The 14,370-nt window shown below is 39.6% G+C and overlaps 1 protein-coding gene across 2 annotated transcripts in view; it reads left to right on the forward strand.

Moving 5' to 3' along the window:
• The first annotated feature begins 297 nt into the window (after positions 1-297).
• KIF5B (kinesin family member 5B) overlaps positions 298-14,370 on the forward strand; it is a 37,156-nt gene continuing 23,083 nt past the window's right edge. The window contains exons 1-7 of one of the 2 annotated variants that reach the window (XM_037383922.1): positions 298-682; positions 9,810-9,897; positions 11,572-11,645; positions 12,115-12,219; positions 12,629-12,677; positions 12,994-13,049; positions 13,165-13,252. In XM_037383922.1, coding sequence (XP_037239819.1) covers positions 557-682; positions 9,810-9,897; positions 11,572-11,645; positions 12,115-12,219; positions 12,629-12,677; positions 12,994-13,049; positions 13,165-13,252 — 586 coding nt within the window. In that variant the 5' untranslated portion in view covers positions 298-556. The remainder of the gene's footprint in view (positions 683-9,809; positions 9,898-11,571; positions 11,646-12,114; positions 12,220-12,628; positions 12,678-12,993; positions 13,050-13,164; positions 13,253-14,370) is intronic. The other variant, XM_037383921.1, reaches the window with a different exon arrangement.

Genomic DNA, 14,370 nt, shown 5'->3' on the forward strand with positions numbered 1-14,370 from the left:
AAGGCGGGAGGCGGCGCCCCGCAGCTCCCCGCCGCACCTCCCTCCCGCCCCTGAGGGGAGCCCCGCCCCCCCGCGAGCCCCGCCCCGCCCCCTCGGCCCCACGGCTGCCCCAGGGGCCCGAGCCCGCCGGCGGCAGCGGCCCGTCCGCCCCAGCAACTGCCTCGCGCCTGCGCAGTGAGGCCCCGTGGAGCCGGGCACGGCCGCCCGCGCACCGGCGCGCCGGCGCAGCGCGCCCCAGCCGAGGGGGCGGGGCGGGGCTGGGCGCTGCAGATGGTGACGTCACTCTCCCTGCCCTCCCGTCGGCACCGCCTCTGCCCGGCGAGGGAGGCCCGGGACTCGCCGGCTGCAGGCGCCGCCATGGCTGCCATATTGGGGAGGAAGTGAGAGCGGGAGGCGGCGGCGGCGGCCAGGAAGGAGCCCTTCCCTTTTCCCTTCTGCTGGGGCGGACGCGGGCTTCCCGGCAACGGCGCCTTGCGAGACCCCCGGAGCGGGCCGGTGTAGAGGCAGCAGCGGGTGGCGGCGGAGCTGAGCGCCCCGGAGGCGGCGTTGGCCTAAGATGGCGGACCCGGCGGAGTGTAACATCAAAGTGATGTGTCGCTTCAGGCCCCTCAACGAGTCCGAAGTGACCCGTGGCGACAAGTACATCGCCAAGTTTCAGGGCGAAGACACCGTCGTCATCGCGGTGAGGGGCCGCCCCGGACGGGAGAGGCGGGGGATGCGCCGGGGGGGAGGGGGTGTCAGGGGTCGGCGGGGTCGGACGCCGCGGGGATGGGCGCGGTGTGAGGCGAGAGGGCAGGGCTGAGGCGCTTGGGAGCGCCTACCGGCGGGGACGCCTCGGGAAAGGGGGTGGCCTTTTCGGGCGGGGGGGAAGGGGAGGGGGGCAGGCCTGGTCTGGATGCGGGCAGGGTGGAGCGAAGGGAGCTGGCGGGGGCAGAGGTCCCCGAGCGGCGGGCGGAGGGGTTGTGGGGACGCGCCGGGGGGGGCAGGTCGGGAAGCCCTTGACAAAGGCTCTAGCGAAAGGCTGCGACTTGGGGCGTAGCGTGAGGTTTCATTGCCGAGCCCGAGCCACAGGGCACGCTTCCGTATGCCCACAGAAACGCGTGAATTACGAGGTGGAGAGTAGCACCGAGTCCTGCAGTGTGTCCCCCGGCTAGGCTGTCCCTGGCTGTGCGGACCGTGATGAGTTTGACCGCTAAATAAGTGCTCAAAATGCAGCCATTGGAGCTGCCATCGAAGTAATTGTCTACAGAGAGTTTTGGGGGAAGAGAACGCAGAACAGTGCAGGCTCCAGTTCATTGGTGCTTGTGATCTGTAAATCAGTCTTTGGCTAATAACTTTTTTTTTTTTTTTAGTCAGAATAAACATCATTTGGCTTGTTAAATGTTTGTAAATGTATATTAACTGAAGCCACCTTGCAAAGTATGAGACCTGTTAAAAACATTCTGGATGTTACAGGGAAAAAAGATAATCCTTTCCTTTTTGTTCATTATGTCATATTTAGCTACTAAGCGGAACTGGGCTATAAAATTAAAGTACGGTAGTTTATTGCCTGGTTTGGTTGGTATTGTACAAACACAGTTCATTCCCAATGTTTGTCTTTTTTTTGCTAACTTTTAATTTGTGTTTTCATGTAAATACTTCTCTCTAGGGACAGCGCTGGTTCTGTGTTGCTGAAAGTAACTTAGATGTCAGTTATTATCTGTCTTCAAATTTTGATTTTTATGTTCTATTTCTTGAGGCTACCAGTAATAGCTTATTTGCACAGCATCTGAAGTTGAAGGAGGAGAATAATAAAACCTTTTTTAGTATGACTTACTAAATGCTAGTGCTCTAGTCTGTTAATATTCAACTGAATCTGTCAATAAAATATGGAATTCCATGAGTGTGGAAGCTACAAGAATGATAGCATGCTTGTGAAATGAGGTAATTTGGGTTTGTTTCAGCTGGCAAGTTATTATCTTGGAGTACATCTCTTCTTCCTGATGTTGTACAGGTAAACTCCTCAGAGTAAGGAACCAAACCTGGAAAATTGAAAATTTGACTAGAACAAATGATCTCACTTACATCAGTGAATACCCATTCATTGTGACACTACATATTCTGTTTAAAATCCATAATTAAGTTTAGAAACTTTGATGTTTTCTGACTTCTTAGAAATAAATTTTCCATGTGTTCTTTCAGTAGTTCTAGTCTAAAAAAAACCCACTTATGTTGTTTAAATACTCCCTAAGTATGCTTTAAAAATATCTAATATATAAATTGGGCTAAGGTGGTACTGTGTCTGTGTAGAAGCCTGATGGCATGCTCCTGAGGGGGATCATGTGGGGCTTTCTGCTTGGGGTTGTGCCGTAATGTAGTGTTACAGCTGTACTTTAGTGTTTTCTGCATTGGTAAAAATGACAACAAAAAATCCTTTGGTGATTCTAGGTCCAGGACTTGCTGTGTCTGACTTTTGGGGAAAAATGCCCCCCAAAACTATTAGGTTGGGTAGCAGCGACAGTATTTGTGTTCTGTTTTACAAAAACTTAATGAAGGATTGATACTCTGTGATTTTGTTTTTATAATGGTGTATATACGACAAGATCAGTGTCCTCAAAGGTACAACTTAAAGTAATTGTCTCAACCGCTTAGAGATTTAACTTGGGTTTTTAAAATTTTTTTTAACAAGCTGAGTGAGTTTTTGAAAAGTTATGGTCCTTCCAACCTGAGGCTCTAGCCGGCCACCTCTTGTGTGTTGGTGTTGCAGAATTGTCGGAAGGAGGATAGTAACAGAAACAGTCCTTCTTGTGAAACAGTTTCTAAAAACATTCCTCAGTAAGGGTATGTTTGGTTACTTTCAGGCTGTTTGATTTCTGTCCTTATTGCTACATGTCATACTGGCTGGCTGTTGAACAGTAGCTGAGCCACTTTGGTTTTGGGGGTTTTTTTTATAGCAGCTTTCTCAGCTGTCTAAATGGCTTGCACCTTTTGTGTGTGTCTAGCTACACGCTGAAACAGTGAAGGCTTCTTTAATAATACATGGGAGTTTGCTGGTGATGCAGATAAGAGGTGAAAACTAGGAGGTGGTGGAAGCAGAGCTTACACTGGACTGCAGACTTCTCTGTGGAGAAGGGCGGGGAGGGAAACCCTCCTCCTTCCTTGAGGAGAGATGACTTCCCTGTCATCTCTGAGCTATCTATCCTCCCTTCTTTTCCTAGCTCCTATGTAATTACTGACATGGTTGTCTTTCTGGACAAGTGAGTCATTCTAATTTGGTTTAGATAAAATATTTGTAATTGCAGCTAGTGTCTAACAGCGATTTGAGAGGATATATGGTCTTGGACTATTTTAAAGAGCAGATTTTGAAAAACTACTGTCTTTCCACAGGACAAAGCTTTTTTAACTAGCAAAAAGCTTTTAAATTATTAATTAAAGGTGGCTTCTTTCCATTTTAATATGTTATTAAATACTTTTTTCTACTGGCTCTTCCTGTTAATTGAATATGAGGGGTTCCTTGAAACAGATAAGAGAGCGACTTGTTGTGAGTATATGGCTTTTATGTTAAACATCATAAATGTACCTGTGTATAAAAATTGACAGCAGTTTGCTCATGGATTTCAGGCTTCTGAGTAAGATGAAATGGAGGAATAGAAAGCTTATAAGAAAGGAGATTATTTCCTTTGTTTTTAAAAATGTAACTCTACTTGCAACTGAGTAGATAGTTCTGCATTTCTATACTGTCTATGCGTGCACCTCTTAAAACTGTCCAAAAGGTAAGATAAATTACTATATACAGTGACACTCAAGGATTTCGGACTGAAGCCTAAACTGAAAATAGTACTGTCAAATGACTCAAGTGGTGAGGTGTTATGGGCAGTCACACAAATGCGCAGTATCACACTGTTGTCCAAATGTTTCTAGTAACGATCATAGTATATTCCTTATCTCTATGGCTTTTAAGAAAGAATTGTGGCTACCTACTTTTGTATTTGTTTGGACTATTTTTTTTTGTATGTAATATGTAACCCATGTGATCCTGGAAAGAGCTTGAGACATTTAGCTTTCTTTTTTTTTTTTTTTTTTTTAACTTTTCAAACTAGTATTGGATAGTAGATGAGAACAAAGTTAGGTTTAAGTTACGTTAGAATCAAGATCAATTGCTATTACTGCAGCTTTTGGCAGCTGATCATTCAAAAAGAAATGTGCATTGCTAAAAGAAAGTCTGTGCTAGACTGTAAATGCAGGAAGCAAGGTGCATTCTTTAAATATTTTTTTTAATTATTTGCTAATGTGAAGGAAAGCACTGTTTAATTAGAAACACATGAATAAAAATGTTTCATGTCTACAGTGCAACTTTAAACACAAATTAGAAATTGTGATCTGTAGCTGAAACAATAGTATTCTTTCAGTGTTAGTCCCTACTTTTTTTTTTTCTTCATTCCATGAATTGGTGGATAATTGATGTCTTTTTCAGGTGATACTAGTATGATGATTTAACAGAAAGCAAATATTATAACTTACAACGATGTGTAAAGGGACATCTATACTCCCTGGCTGCTGTACCGCTTGCTTAGAAACACCTCACTTATCTCATAGTTTGTTCTGAAATTCAATGACCATTTTTATGCCAGCAGTGCTTGCTTTTCTCTTTAGAAAAAACTTTTTATTAAAGTAAAGCTTGGCTGAAACTCTTGTTCCAAAATTCCTCTCTGTTTTGGTACTGGAAATCAAGTTTCTAGTCACAGTTTTTTAAAAATACCTTAGTCCTCCTGTAACAGTAAATAACTGCTGTAGATGTTGATGCTTGAGTTGCAGTATTTGCACAGAAATAAGAAAGATAGGGCAGAAAGAGATGAGATCTACTAACAGTTCTGATTCAGTTGTAGTTTTGTATGTCTAAAGCTGGGACAAGAAGAAAATCCTTTCCCCTTATCCTAAAAATAAAATGCTGGTTTGGAACAGTGCCTCTTCACGCAATCACGGTGTTGGACTCCGTTAGGTGTGTCAAAGCAAGAATACCTTAGCTTAGTAATAGGATGAACTGAGTCAGGTATTTGACATCATACTTTCCAGAAATTATTCAGTGTGGGATTTTTCTTTTAACAATTTTGTGCTGATGGGAAGAATGTTCTTTAATGAAGATGCAGAACTTAAAGGCAAGGTAAGCCCATTACTTCAGCCTCTCACTGAGAATAAGCTAACCATGGGTGGGTATAACTGTTCATTCTAGCAAAAAACAAGAGTATCTGGGTAAGTTGTGATAGAAAAAAACACTACTGATTTTTCGAGTAAATTTTCTCTACTGACTTTGCTTCAGATAGTAATGCATAAAAATTAGGTTGAACTCTAGTAATCTTGAATTTCCTGTATCAGAAATAGTGTGGCCAGCAGGACAGGGGAAGTGATTGTGCCCCTGTACTGGGCACTGGTGAGGCTGCAGCTCAAATCCTGTGTTCAGTTTGGAGCTCCTCACTGCACAAAAGACATTGAGGTGCTGGATCGTGTCCAGAGAAGGGCAGCAAAGCTGGTGAAGAGTCTGGAGCACAGGTCTTCTGAGCAGCTACAGGAACTGGGGTGGTTTATTCTGGAGAAAAGGAGACTCAAGGGAGACCTTATTGCTCTCTACAGCTACTTGAAAGGAGTTTATAGGCAGGTGGGGATTGGTCTTTTCTTCCAGGTAACAAGTGATAGGGCAAGAGGAACCAGCTTCAAGTTGCACCAGGGGAGGTTTAGATTGGATAATATGACAAATGTCTTCACTGAAAGGGTGGCCAAGCATTGGAACAGGCTGCCCAGGGAGGTGGTGGAGTTGCCATCCCTGGAAATGTTTAAAAAACATGTTGATGTGGTGCTTAGGGATATGGTTTAGTGGTGGACTTGGCAGTCCTGGGTTAATGGTCTGTCTTGATGATCTTAAAGGTCTTTTCCTATGTAAATGGTTCTCGGATTCTGTGAACCCTATGAATAACTAATTGTGTAGTTTACAGAAAGTTACAATGATAAAAAGTTTAAAAAATTATTTCTGTGGAGATACCTGAAAAGTCCAAGAAATACTTAAGGTTAAGATTTTGGTCTGGTTACGACTGCAGGTTTTTGTGTAGTCCTCGTTGAAGGTACTGACAAAAACTAACTTTTCCAAAGAAACTCATGCATGCTCCAAATCTTGTATAATTTGGACTAGTTGAGCATCCTTTTATAAAAGGGTATAATGGGTAACTAGTCTTGAGGTTAACTGCAGAACTATGTACTTTAACATAAACCCTTTATTAAGCTTCAGTTTTAACTACTGCTAAATCATGTTGGCAGGTGTACTTTTCTGAGGGCTGTGAGGGTGCTTGCAAGGTTTTTGCTGTGGGACCACGTCCCTTCAGTACAAGCAACTATGGGAGCTGGAGTTGTCTTGTGGTTAATGACTGGCAGAACAAATGTTGAATTCTCCTTGTTCGGAGAGAGGAAGTCAGAAGCTCTGCTTGTTTGCTTGATATTTTGTGTTGCTTATAGGTTGTATGTGTTAAATTTTTATTAGGATTTGAGCAATGCTTCCTGAAACTTCTGGAGTATGTCAAAGCAGCATCATATCACAGTAGTGATGCTGCTGCTACTGCTATTGTGGACACCATGTGGTAATGTTGCTTGGACTTTTTGTGTTTTCATAATATATCTGAATGTTTACTACTTGGGGAAGAAAAGCATCTGGTATAGAAAAAATATCTGACACTTTAATCTTTCTTGATTAATCTCTTGAAGGTAATGAGGAGGCTTTCTGGGGCAGGGTAATCTGTAATACTGTTTTAGCTTTGTTTACAGCAGAAAGTAGACTTTAAAAAAGAAGTGGTAAGACAGCATTGCAGATGTCAAAGATGTGAAACCGTGCTGAGTGGGAGTAACTTGTATTCTTAAAACATAATTATCCTGGAACCTGCTTGGGTAAACCTACTTGGTTAGATGCCGATTCAGCGATGATGGAACAAGGACCTGCCTCTAATGTAGATTTCCATAGGTGTGCTAAATGTACTGTGACCTGGGAGGAGAGGGAAATTACGTAATTGGATTTTTGAGCACTTTGAAGTTGAATTGTGGCTTCACCTAGGAAGATATAATGCTGAGGGCATGTAAACAAATGCTCCACTTTGCACCTGCAGGGGATGGAGAAGTGACAAGTTGTATAAGCAGGACCCTTGAGAGAATTCTTTTGGCCAGACTTGGGAAATTTTGTGCGTATGTTGGTAGCAGTTGTTAACTTGAGGGAAATTGGAATTTGTCATGTGCCTAGCAGATTTCACTGTATTAATAAACAAGATCAGTTACAGGTATTACTGTCCAAGTGAAGTTCCTGCCGCTTGGTTTTCTATTCTTATTAGTCCATGGCATTTTTAATATGTACTATTCTTTATATTAACATTTTGTAGAGCAAAAGAGACTAATTATGAGATATTGTAATTTGGCTCTGTTCTCTTATGAAGACATTTAAATGGTAATTGGAGAGTAGATAGTCCTAAAGTATTCCATGTCTGTGGATTACTCAAATTAGTAAACATAATTTTCCTTTAACACAGATAAAGAATAGTTCAATTCAGTCAACCTTTGCTTAGCAGAATTAAAGAAACAACCCAAACAAACAAAAAAACCCTCAAACCACTCTAAACTCTGTTTAAAAACTTAGAGAAGGAAAGCTCTCTCAGAAACTGCTGCAGATACCTGTAGATTGTGGAGTGATTGCAGACTAGTGCAGGTTGGGCCTGTGGTTCTTTCTCAGCAAGGTATCTTCCTGTACTGGAAACTAGGCCTAATTTTTTTTTTTTTTTGTTAAAGTTGGATTTCTTTGAAGTAAAATAAAAAAATTACTGTTTGGCATCAGAAGTATTCTATAGTAATATGTAAATACACACTAATATATGTATATACATTCAAACACATACACTATGCAAAATAATGTTTGCATTTTAATGTACTTTTCTGTTTTCATAGCTGTCATGCTCCGTTAGGAACAGCAAAGATCAGATATGTTGGGATCTGTGAGAAATAGTGAGTGTTGTTTAACAGTTGCTGCTTAGACTGTCAGAAGATCATATCCAGGAATTTTCCCTAATTCTTCTAAAATCAATGTAATTAGAATACTTGTAATCTTTTTTTTTTTTTTTTCTAAGCAATAATTTGGAGGAGAGTTTAAACCTTAAAAATACAAACACACAGATTGCTGATGCTGTACAGGTTGTTTGCAGTGATGTTGAACACTCACTTTTCTCGCTATGTTTTTCCATTGTGTAATGTTAAATATGATCCTCCAAAATAGTGTTATTTCAGTGTATATAAATTTGCACTTGAGCATGAAACTTACCTGAAAAATGTTTTGTTATGTACATGGCTTGCAGTGTGTAGTGTAGCCGATTGATATTTTTGAAGTTGGAGGCTTTTTGAAACCACAGCTTCTAGCGAGAAAGAAAACGTATAGCTAGTGTTATCTTTTCTACAGTGACTTTTTAATGTAACATGTTCTCAGTCTCCTTTTTCTTACCTCAGGGTTACCTGAACTTGTTAGTTGTCTTCTGGTGTATGTAATGGCCTCAGTTCTAACCTGCAGAACATAGGAATTTGAGGTATATTTGAAGCTAAAATGAGTAATAGAGAAGGCTTGTGATTTCCCTGCTGTGAAACAAGCATTCTGACAAACTTCAGCACCTTAGGGATAGTTTCTGCCTTGTGGTTTCTTGAGTGTATTTACACAGTGAATGCTGTAATTATTTTTTCCAAGAGGGAGCTTATCCACCTGCATTCAAGCCTTCTCAGCAGATAGATATGTGTTGAATCTGAAAAGCTTTGTTTGGTGTTATGCTAGATGTTATTAAAAGACAAATGGAAGTCTGGGAAGGGGAATGGGGTGGGTGGATGAAAGGTGGAAGCTATACTGGTTTCTTTGCCAGGGAGGCATTTCCAGAATATCCTTGGGGGAGGCTGATAATTAAATTTAGGCAAAATGGAGCACTTAACAGTTGCAGTGAGTTTAGCAATGGTAACTGACCTGGGTCCCTTGTAAATTTTGCGTAGCTGTTTGGCTACATACAAAATCAAGCTCTGAAAATGCTACAAAAGTTTGAACTTCATAAGATGAGCAGAATAGTTAATGTCATAATAGATTGTCAGCTGCTAGAACTGCATTATGAAAGTGTCTTCTTTAAAACAAAGCAAAAGCCAGCATTCCTTTCAAAAAGCTATGTCAGAACTTCCTCTTACAGTGTCTTCCAAAATGAGTCTTTTGTGAAAGGTTCTCTTCCTCCAAACAGACCTTTTTCTTCTGCTTATGGTGCTTGATTTTAAGGCTGTCATGTATGGGGAAATGGTTCTTGTGCTGACTATAGGTGATCTGAATGTTTCTTTTTGGTTTGAGGTTTTCAACAAATACTACCAAGACAGGTATTCTGTGTGGTATGGTATAAGCTGTTTTTAACAATTTGGGTTTACCAGAGTAAACCTGCTACCAGAGTAGACGAGAATAAAGGGTTCTTGGTAAGCCAATGCCTAGTCTGTACATCCTTGTAAATCAAGTAAATTGAGGTCATGTGGCAGAGTAGTTTTGGAGAACTATTTAGATTGTACTTTGAAACCAAATATACTTAATTCAAGGCCTTACTTGTAGGCAAGCATGTGAAGATTTATGCAACACTATATAAGCCGATTTCCTTGCTACAATCTTCAAGTGCTTAAAATAAAACAAAAGATCGGGCTGAGACAGTATAGGCTACTTCTAAACCATAAGAACAAACACCTTCCAGTTCTGCTTCCAACATCTGGTTTATTTAATAGCTCTTCTGTGTCTTTTTTTTTCCCCCCAGTCCAAGCCATATATATTTGACCGTGTATTCCAGTCAAACACATCACAGGAACAAGTATACAATGATTGTGCTAAAAAGATTGTCAAAGGTAAGGTGGAACAGCAATTTTAACCACAAGGAAATGTCTTGTATTTGTGTGGATTTCAATGTTGAAAACTGATACTTCTGTTGCTCCTATTTATCTTCTGAATGTTTAGTAAGAGCCAATGTGGAACACATCTCCTTAAAAATCATCTCATAATTGAGCTGATAACTTAAGTCATTGCTTAATCTACTGTTTTAGTTGATTGCAACATTTGATAATATTTACCTGTAATGCTTGGGGGTTTTTGTAGTTCCCTGTAAAACATTGTTTAAAACAATTTGTCAGAAATTAATCAAAAAAGCTCTTCATATGTAGGTTTATTTGTTTGGGTTTTTTTCCACCCTCAAATTTATTGGTGAAAACATCCTACATAAGTTTGCTTGGAGGAATATAAGAGGAAGGGAAACTTGTGAAGTCATGTGTATGCTACAGATGTGTTCTAAGCTTGTTTATTTAATTACCCAATTTAAGGAGGATATTTTTTATTGTGATTTTTTTTTAGCATCATAATTAAAATTTTAAACATGAGTTATTGCTGTGCATGTCAGGGTGTACAGCTTCTCCAAACTTGAATTGTCAGAATTGACCTAGTAACTTCAGAAAATCAAGTCTTATGACAAAGAAGGTTATGTCACAGTAAGTTGTAGTAAGCACTTGGCTAGTTTGCTGAAAATAAAATTGATAAATTTCTTGAGGATATCAGCAGTAAGGTCTAATTGACCCAACTTTAACAAAGTCTTGTCAGAAACCCCTTAAATATCAACTACGAATGACCAGAGAAGATTGGGTAAATGTAGGGGGTTTTGATGGTTAGAAAAGTGAATTGCTGTGGAAATCAGTGTAGCACCTACAAAATACAAATACCTACCTAACACAAAAAAAAGTATTTAACCCTTTAATGAGTAAAACAGTAATCGGGTTTAGTTAGAAACTGGAGTTAACTAAGAATTGCAATGCTGCCCCTTTCCTCCATCTAAAAATCTGGTTTCTGTTTCCCTGTGTGGTGTTTCTAGGTTGTGCTATGTCAGATGGCAAATGAGCTCTAGTGGTGGTACAAGTGGATTACTAGTATAATGGAGTGCAAAGACTTCCCTATTTGGGGTATCTCATGCTTGGTTTTGGAAAAGTTTGCTTGCAGTGTGTGGTTCTGTAGTGACTGACTTATAAACAAACCAACCCACCAGCCCCTTACCCCTCAACCTAAAACTTTGGGTTGGTTCATTCTTAATTTGAAATATAAGCTTATGGCCAAAGGTGCTTGAAACTTCTAACATAGCCCGTTCTCTTCACAATTGGACAATTAAGCTTTCCTGAAGGTAGAAGGTATTATACAGTTCTAGTGTATGGTTTCTTCTTCTGAGTTATCAAATGTTATCTGGTCAGCTTGGCAGCTGGATCGATTTTGGTTTTGTTCCTGACTCTGAAGTCCTGATTTTTCTGTTTGAAGAAACAGGTGCTTCTAATACAGTAAACTTCTAAAACATAGTCAATGATGACTTAATGCATTAGAAGAGGTAGAGAACACTTTCCCTCCCCCCAGCTCTAGCACAGAGTTCACAAACACTGAATGATGTAATTTGCTGAACATTTTAAGAACTGCCTGCTTGCATTCCATTTCATTTGGCTTAACTTTAGAAGAAGGAAGTGAACCCTAATGAAAATGCTCTTTCCCTTTAGATGTACTTGAGGGATACAATGGTACAATATTTGCTTATGGGCAAACATCGTCTGGGAAGACACACACTATGGAAGTAAGAAATCTTAAAATAATTTTCCTCTTAATGTCACTGTCTTCTCTTTTCATCATAATACCCTTATCTTTCTAGAAATAAGATGTCTGTTTTCATCTTGCAATTTTAATTTTCTTTCCCTTTCCGTTGCAACATTTTGATACCCAGAATGCTTTTTTAGGATGGAAAATGGCAGTCACTGTATTTTTTCAGCCCTCAGTAGTGGGATGGGAAACACAAGAATAATGTTATTAGTACATTTTGAATTTTAGTGGTTTGGGAGATTATTGAGGCTGTTCTTTTCACTCCTGGCAAATGCTGGGGCTAAACGGGTGATCAAGACTTCCCTTTATAGATAAAGTAAGTGCTTTGTACCTGTCAGAATTTTAAAACTAATTTGTCTGTTAACTGTTTATTTTGCCTTTGGATACTGTTTGTGATGTTGGATTCAGTATGAATGTCTCATTTTATTTTTTCTTCTTTTAATAAGGGAAAGCTTCACGACCCAGATGGAATGGGTATTATTCCAAGAATAGTGCAAGATATTTTTAATTATATTTACTCTATGGATGAGAATCTTGAGTTTCATATTAAGGTAAATTTTTCTTAATTGTTATATATTTAATCTATATTAAAACTGCAAGTATTCTATGGTGAAATGGATGTTCTGTATCAGTTTCAAGTGCCTGTAACTTGGAAAAATCTAAACATGAGTTATTTTTGAAGTAACTGACTCTTCTTAAAGAATTACGTTAACACTTTAATCTTGTTTCATTAAACATTGATGGTAGCTATCCTGATAACTTCTGGCACTGCTGGTAGTGTTTGAAGCTTTTGATCAAAATAGTTTCTTCTTAAAGGTGTATTTTAGTTCAGCCTTAAGGACTTGAGCTAGTTGTGGTATTATGTGAGAGGTCATAATAATCATGCTGGATCCTTCTGATCAAAAAGACAATTATTTTTGCTTTCTGATGCTGTATCTTTATTCCTCTTCCCACTTCTAGGTGTCATATTTCGAAATATACTTGGATAAAATAAGGGACCTTTTGGATGGTAAGCCTTTTATTTATATTGAACATAGAAAATAATTTGCTCTGCAGAGTGATATTAAAAAACCCAAAAACCTTACCATGATACTGAGATGGGTATGCAATATGCTAATAACCTATACGTGATAAGAAACTGGAAAAGCATGGAGCTAATCTATATCATATTACTAAAGCTGCAGTAGTGGTTCTTTCGTGTATATTAAATGTCTTATAAAGTGTTGCTGAGAAATAACATCTATGGCTTGGACATGTTGTACACAGCTCATTCATTTTGAAAAAAAATCACACATACCTTAGCTTTAGATCTTTTTCTCTTCTAGTTTCAAAGACCAATCTTTCTGTTCATGAGGACAAAAATAGAGTTCCCTATGTAAAGGTGAGCATCAATCTGATACATTTTCATCTTTTGCTCCTCTAGTGTACATTTTTTACTTCTGGCTTGTTGGTGTGGTGTTTTGCCTTTCTTTTGTGTGTTTATTTTTTTTTTAAAGGGTTGCACAGAGCGTTTTGTATGTAGTCCGGAAGAAGTTATGGATACTATAGATGAAGGAAAATCAAACAGGCATGTAGCAGTTACAAGTAAGTATTATCTTTTTGTCTCCTTTTAGTGCTTTATCAGTTTGCTTGTGGTATGCCTCAAAAAGTAGGGAAGGCAAAAATAGTCAGCTAAATAATTCAGGTTTTAGAAAGGATCTAGCATAAGCTGTTTCAGCATATGTTTCAGAAACAAGTATTTAAATTCATTTCTTGTGAGATGTTGCTTAGACTTGGATTGAAAGGAGGAAGTAAGTGATCAGTGAGGAGCTCTGAATCATTGAGGAAAAAGGTGTAGTTCTGTGTTAGCAGTAGTGCAGAATCCCAGATTTGTGGAATTTGTTTCAATTAGCCTATGAATCTCTTAAGTGAGGCACTGTGGCTTGTCTACAGTTTGGCCATCTCTTGCATATTCTAAGAAAAGCTGTTCAGGATACATATTCAGACATGCTGCAGATTTAAGCAGCATTCCAATGTCCCAAGCTTTTTGCCCTGTGGCATGCAACTGAGTTGCAAGAAGCCATGTTGTAGGTCTCTGAATTCCAACACGAAGCAGGATTAGGAAATGACAGAGGGTTTAAAAAAACCAAAAAGGATGCTTCAGTTCTTAATGACTGAAGTGACTGTCAGAAATCTCCGAAAGCCAGTTTGAGTGTGAGTTTCACAGTCTTCCTGTGTCTAGTTCTTTATTCAGGAGAAGAAAGAATATACCGTCATTAAGAAAATAAAATGTTTTCTTCTCAATCCTTTGGTTAAGGATTGAAAATAAAAACATGGTGTTCCTTTTAAGGAATGACTCAGTCCTGCACTTTCACTTAATTGCTCCTAGGTAGTAAGGTTCTGAACTGGGGAACCAGACCAAGTAACAGAGAAAGAGCAGAAATTTGGGTAGGAGGATATTCTATGTTGAGCTGCTTCTCTGGCATCACTAAGCTGGTCCTTTTAGGCCTGTGAGGGATTTATGGTTAAAAGGAAGAAACGGGCAGGTGTTCACATTCAGATTGCAGTCAGCTTAAATTTTGTTAGTTACTGAATTTAAAGAATGATTTTAATTAAGTCTTGTTTACTCTGCGTATTTCACAGCAGAGCGGGCAGTAGGTATTTCAACGAGCAAGGGCTGAAAGGTTATGGCCACCTAGTTCAAATTTGCACAAAAGGATCAA

This window comes from Falco rusticolus, chromosome 4 (genome assembly GCF_015220075.1).
Source record: "Falco rusticolus isolate bFalRus1 chromosome 4, bFalRus1.pri, whole genome shotgun sequence".
Classification (NCBI taxonomy): Eukaryota; Metazoa; Chordata; class Aves; order Falconiformes; family Falconidae; genus Falco; species Falco rusticolus.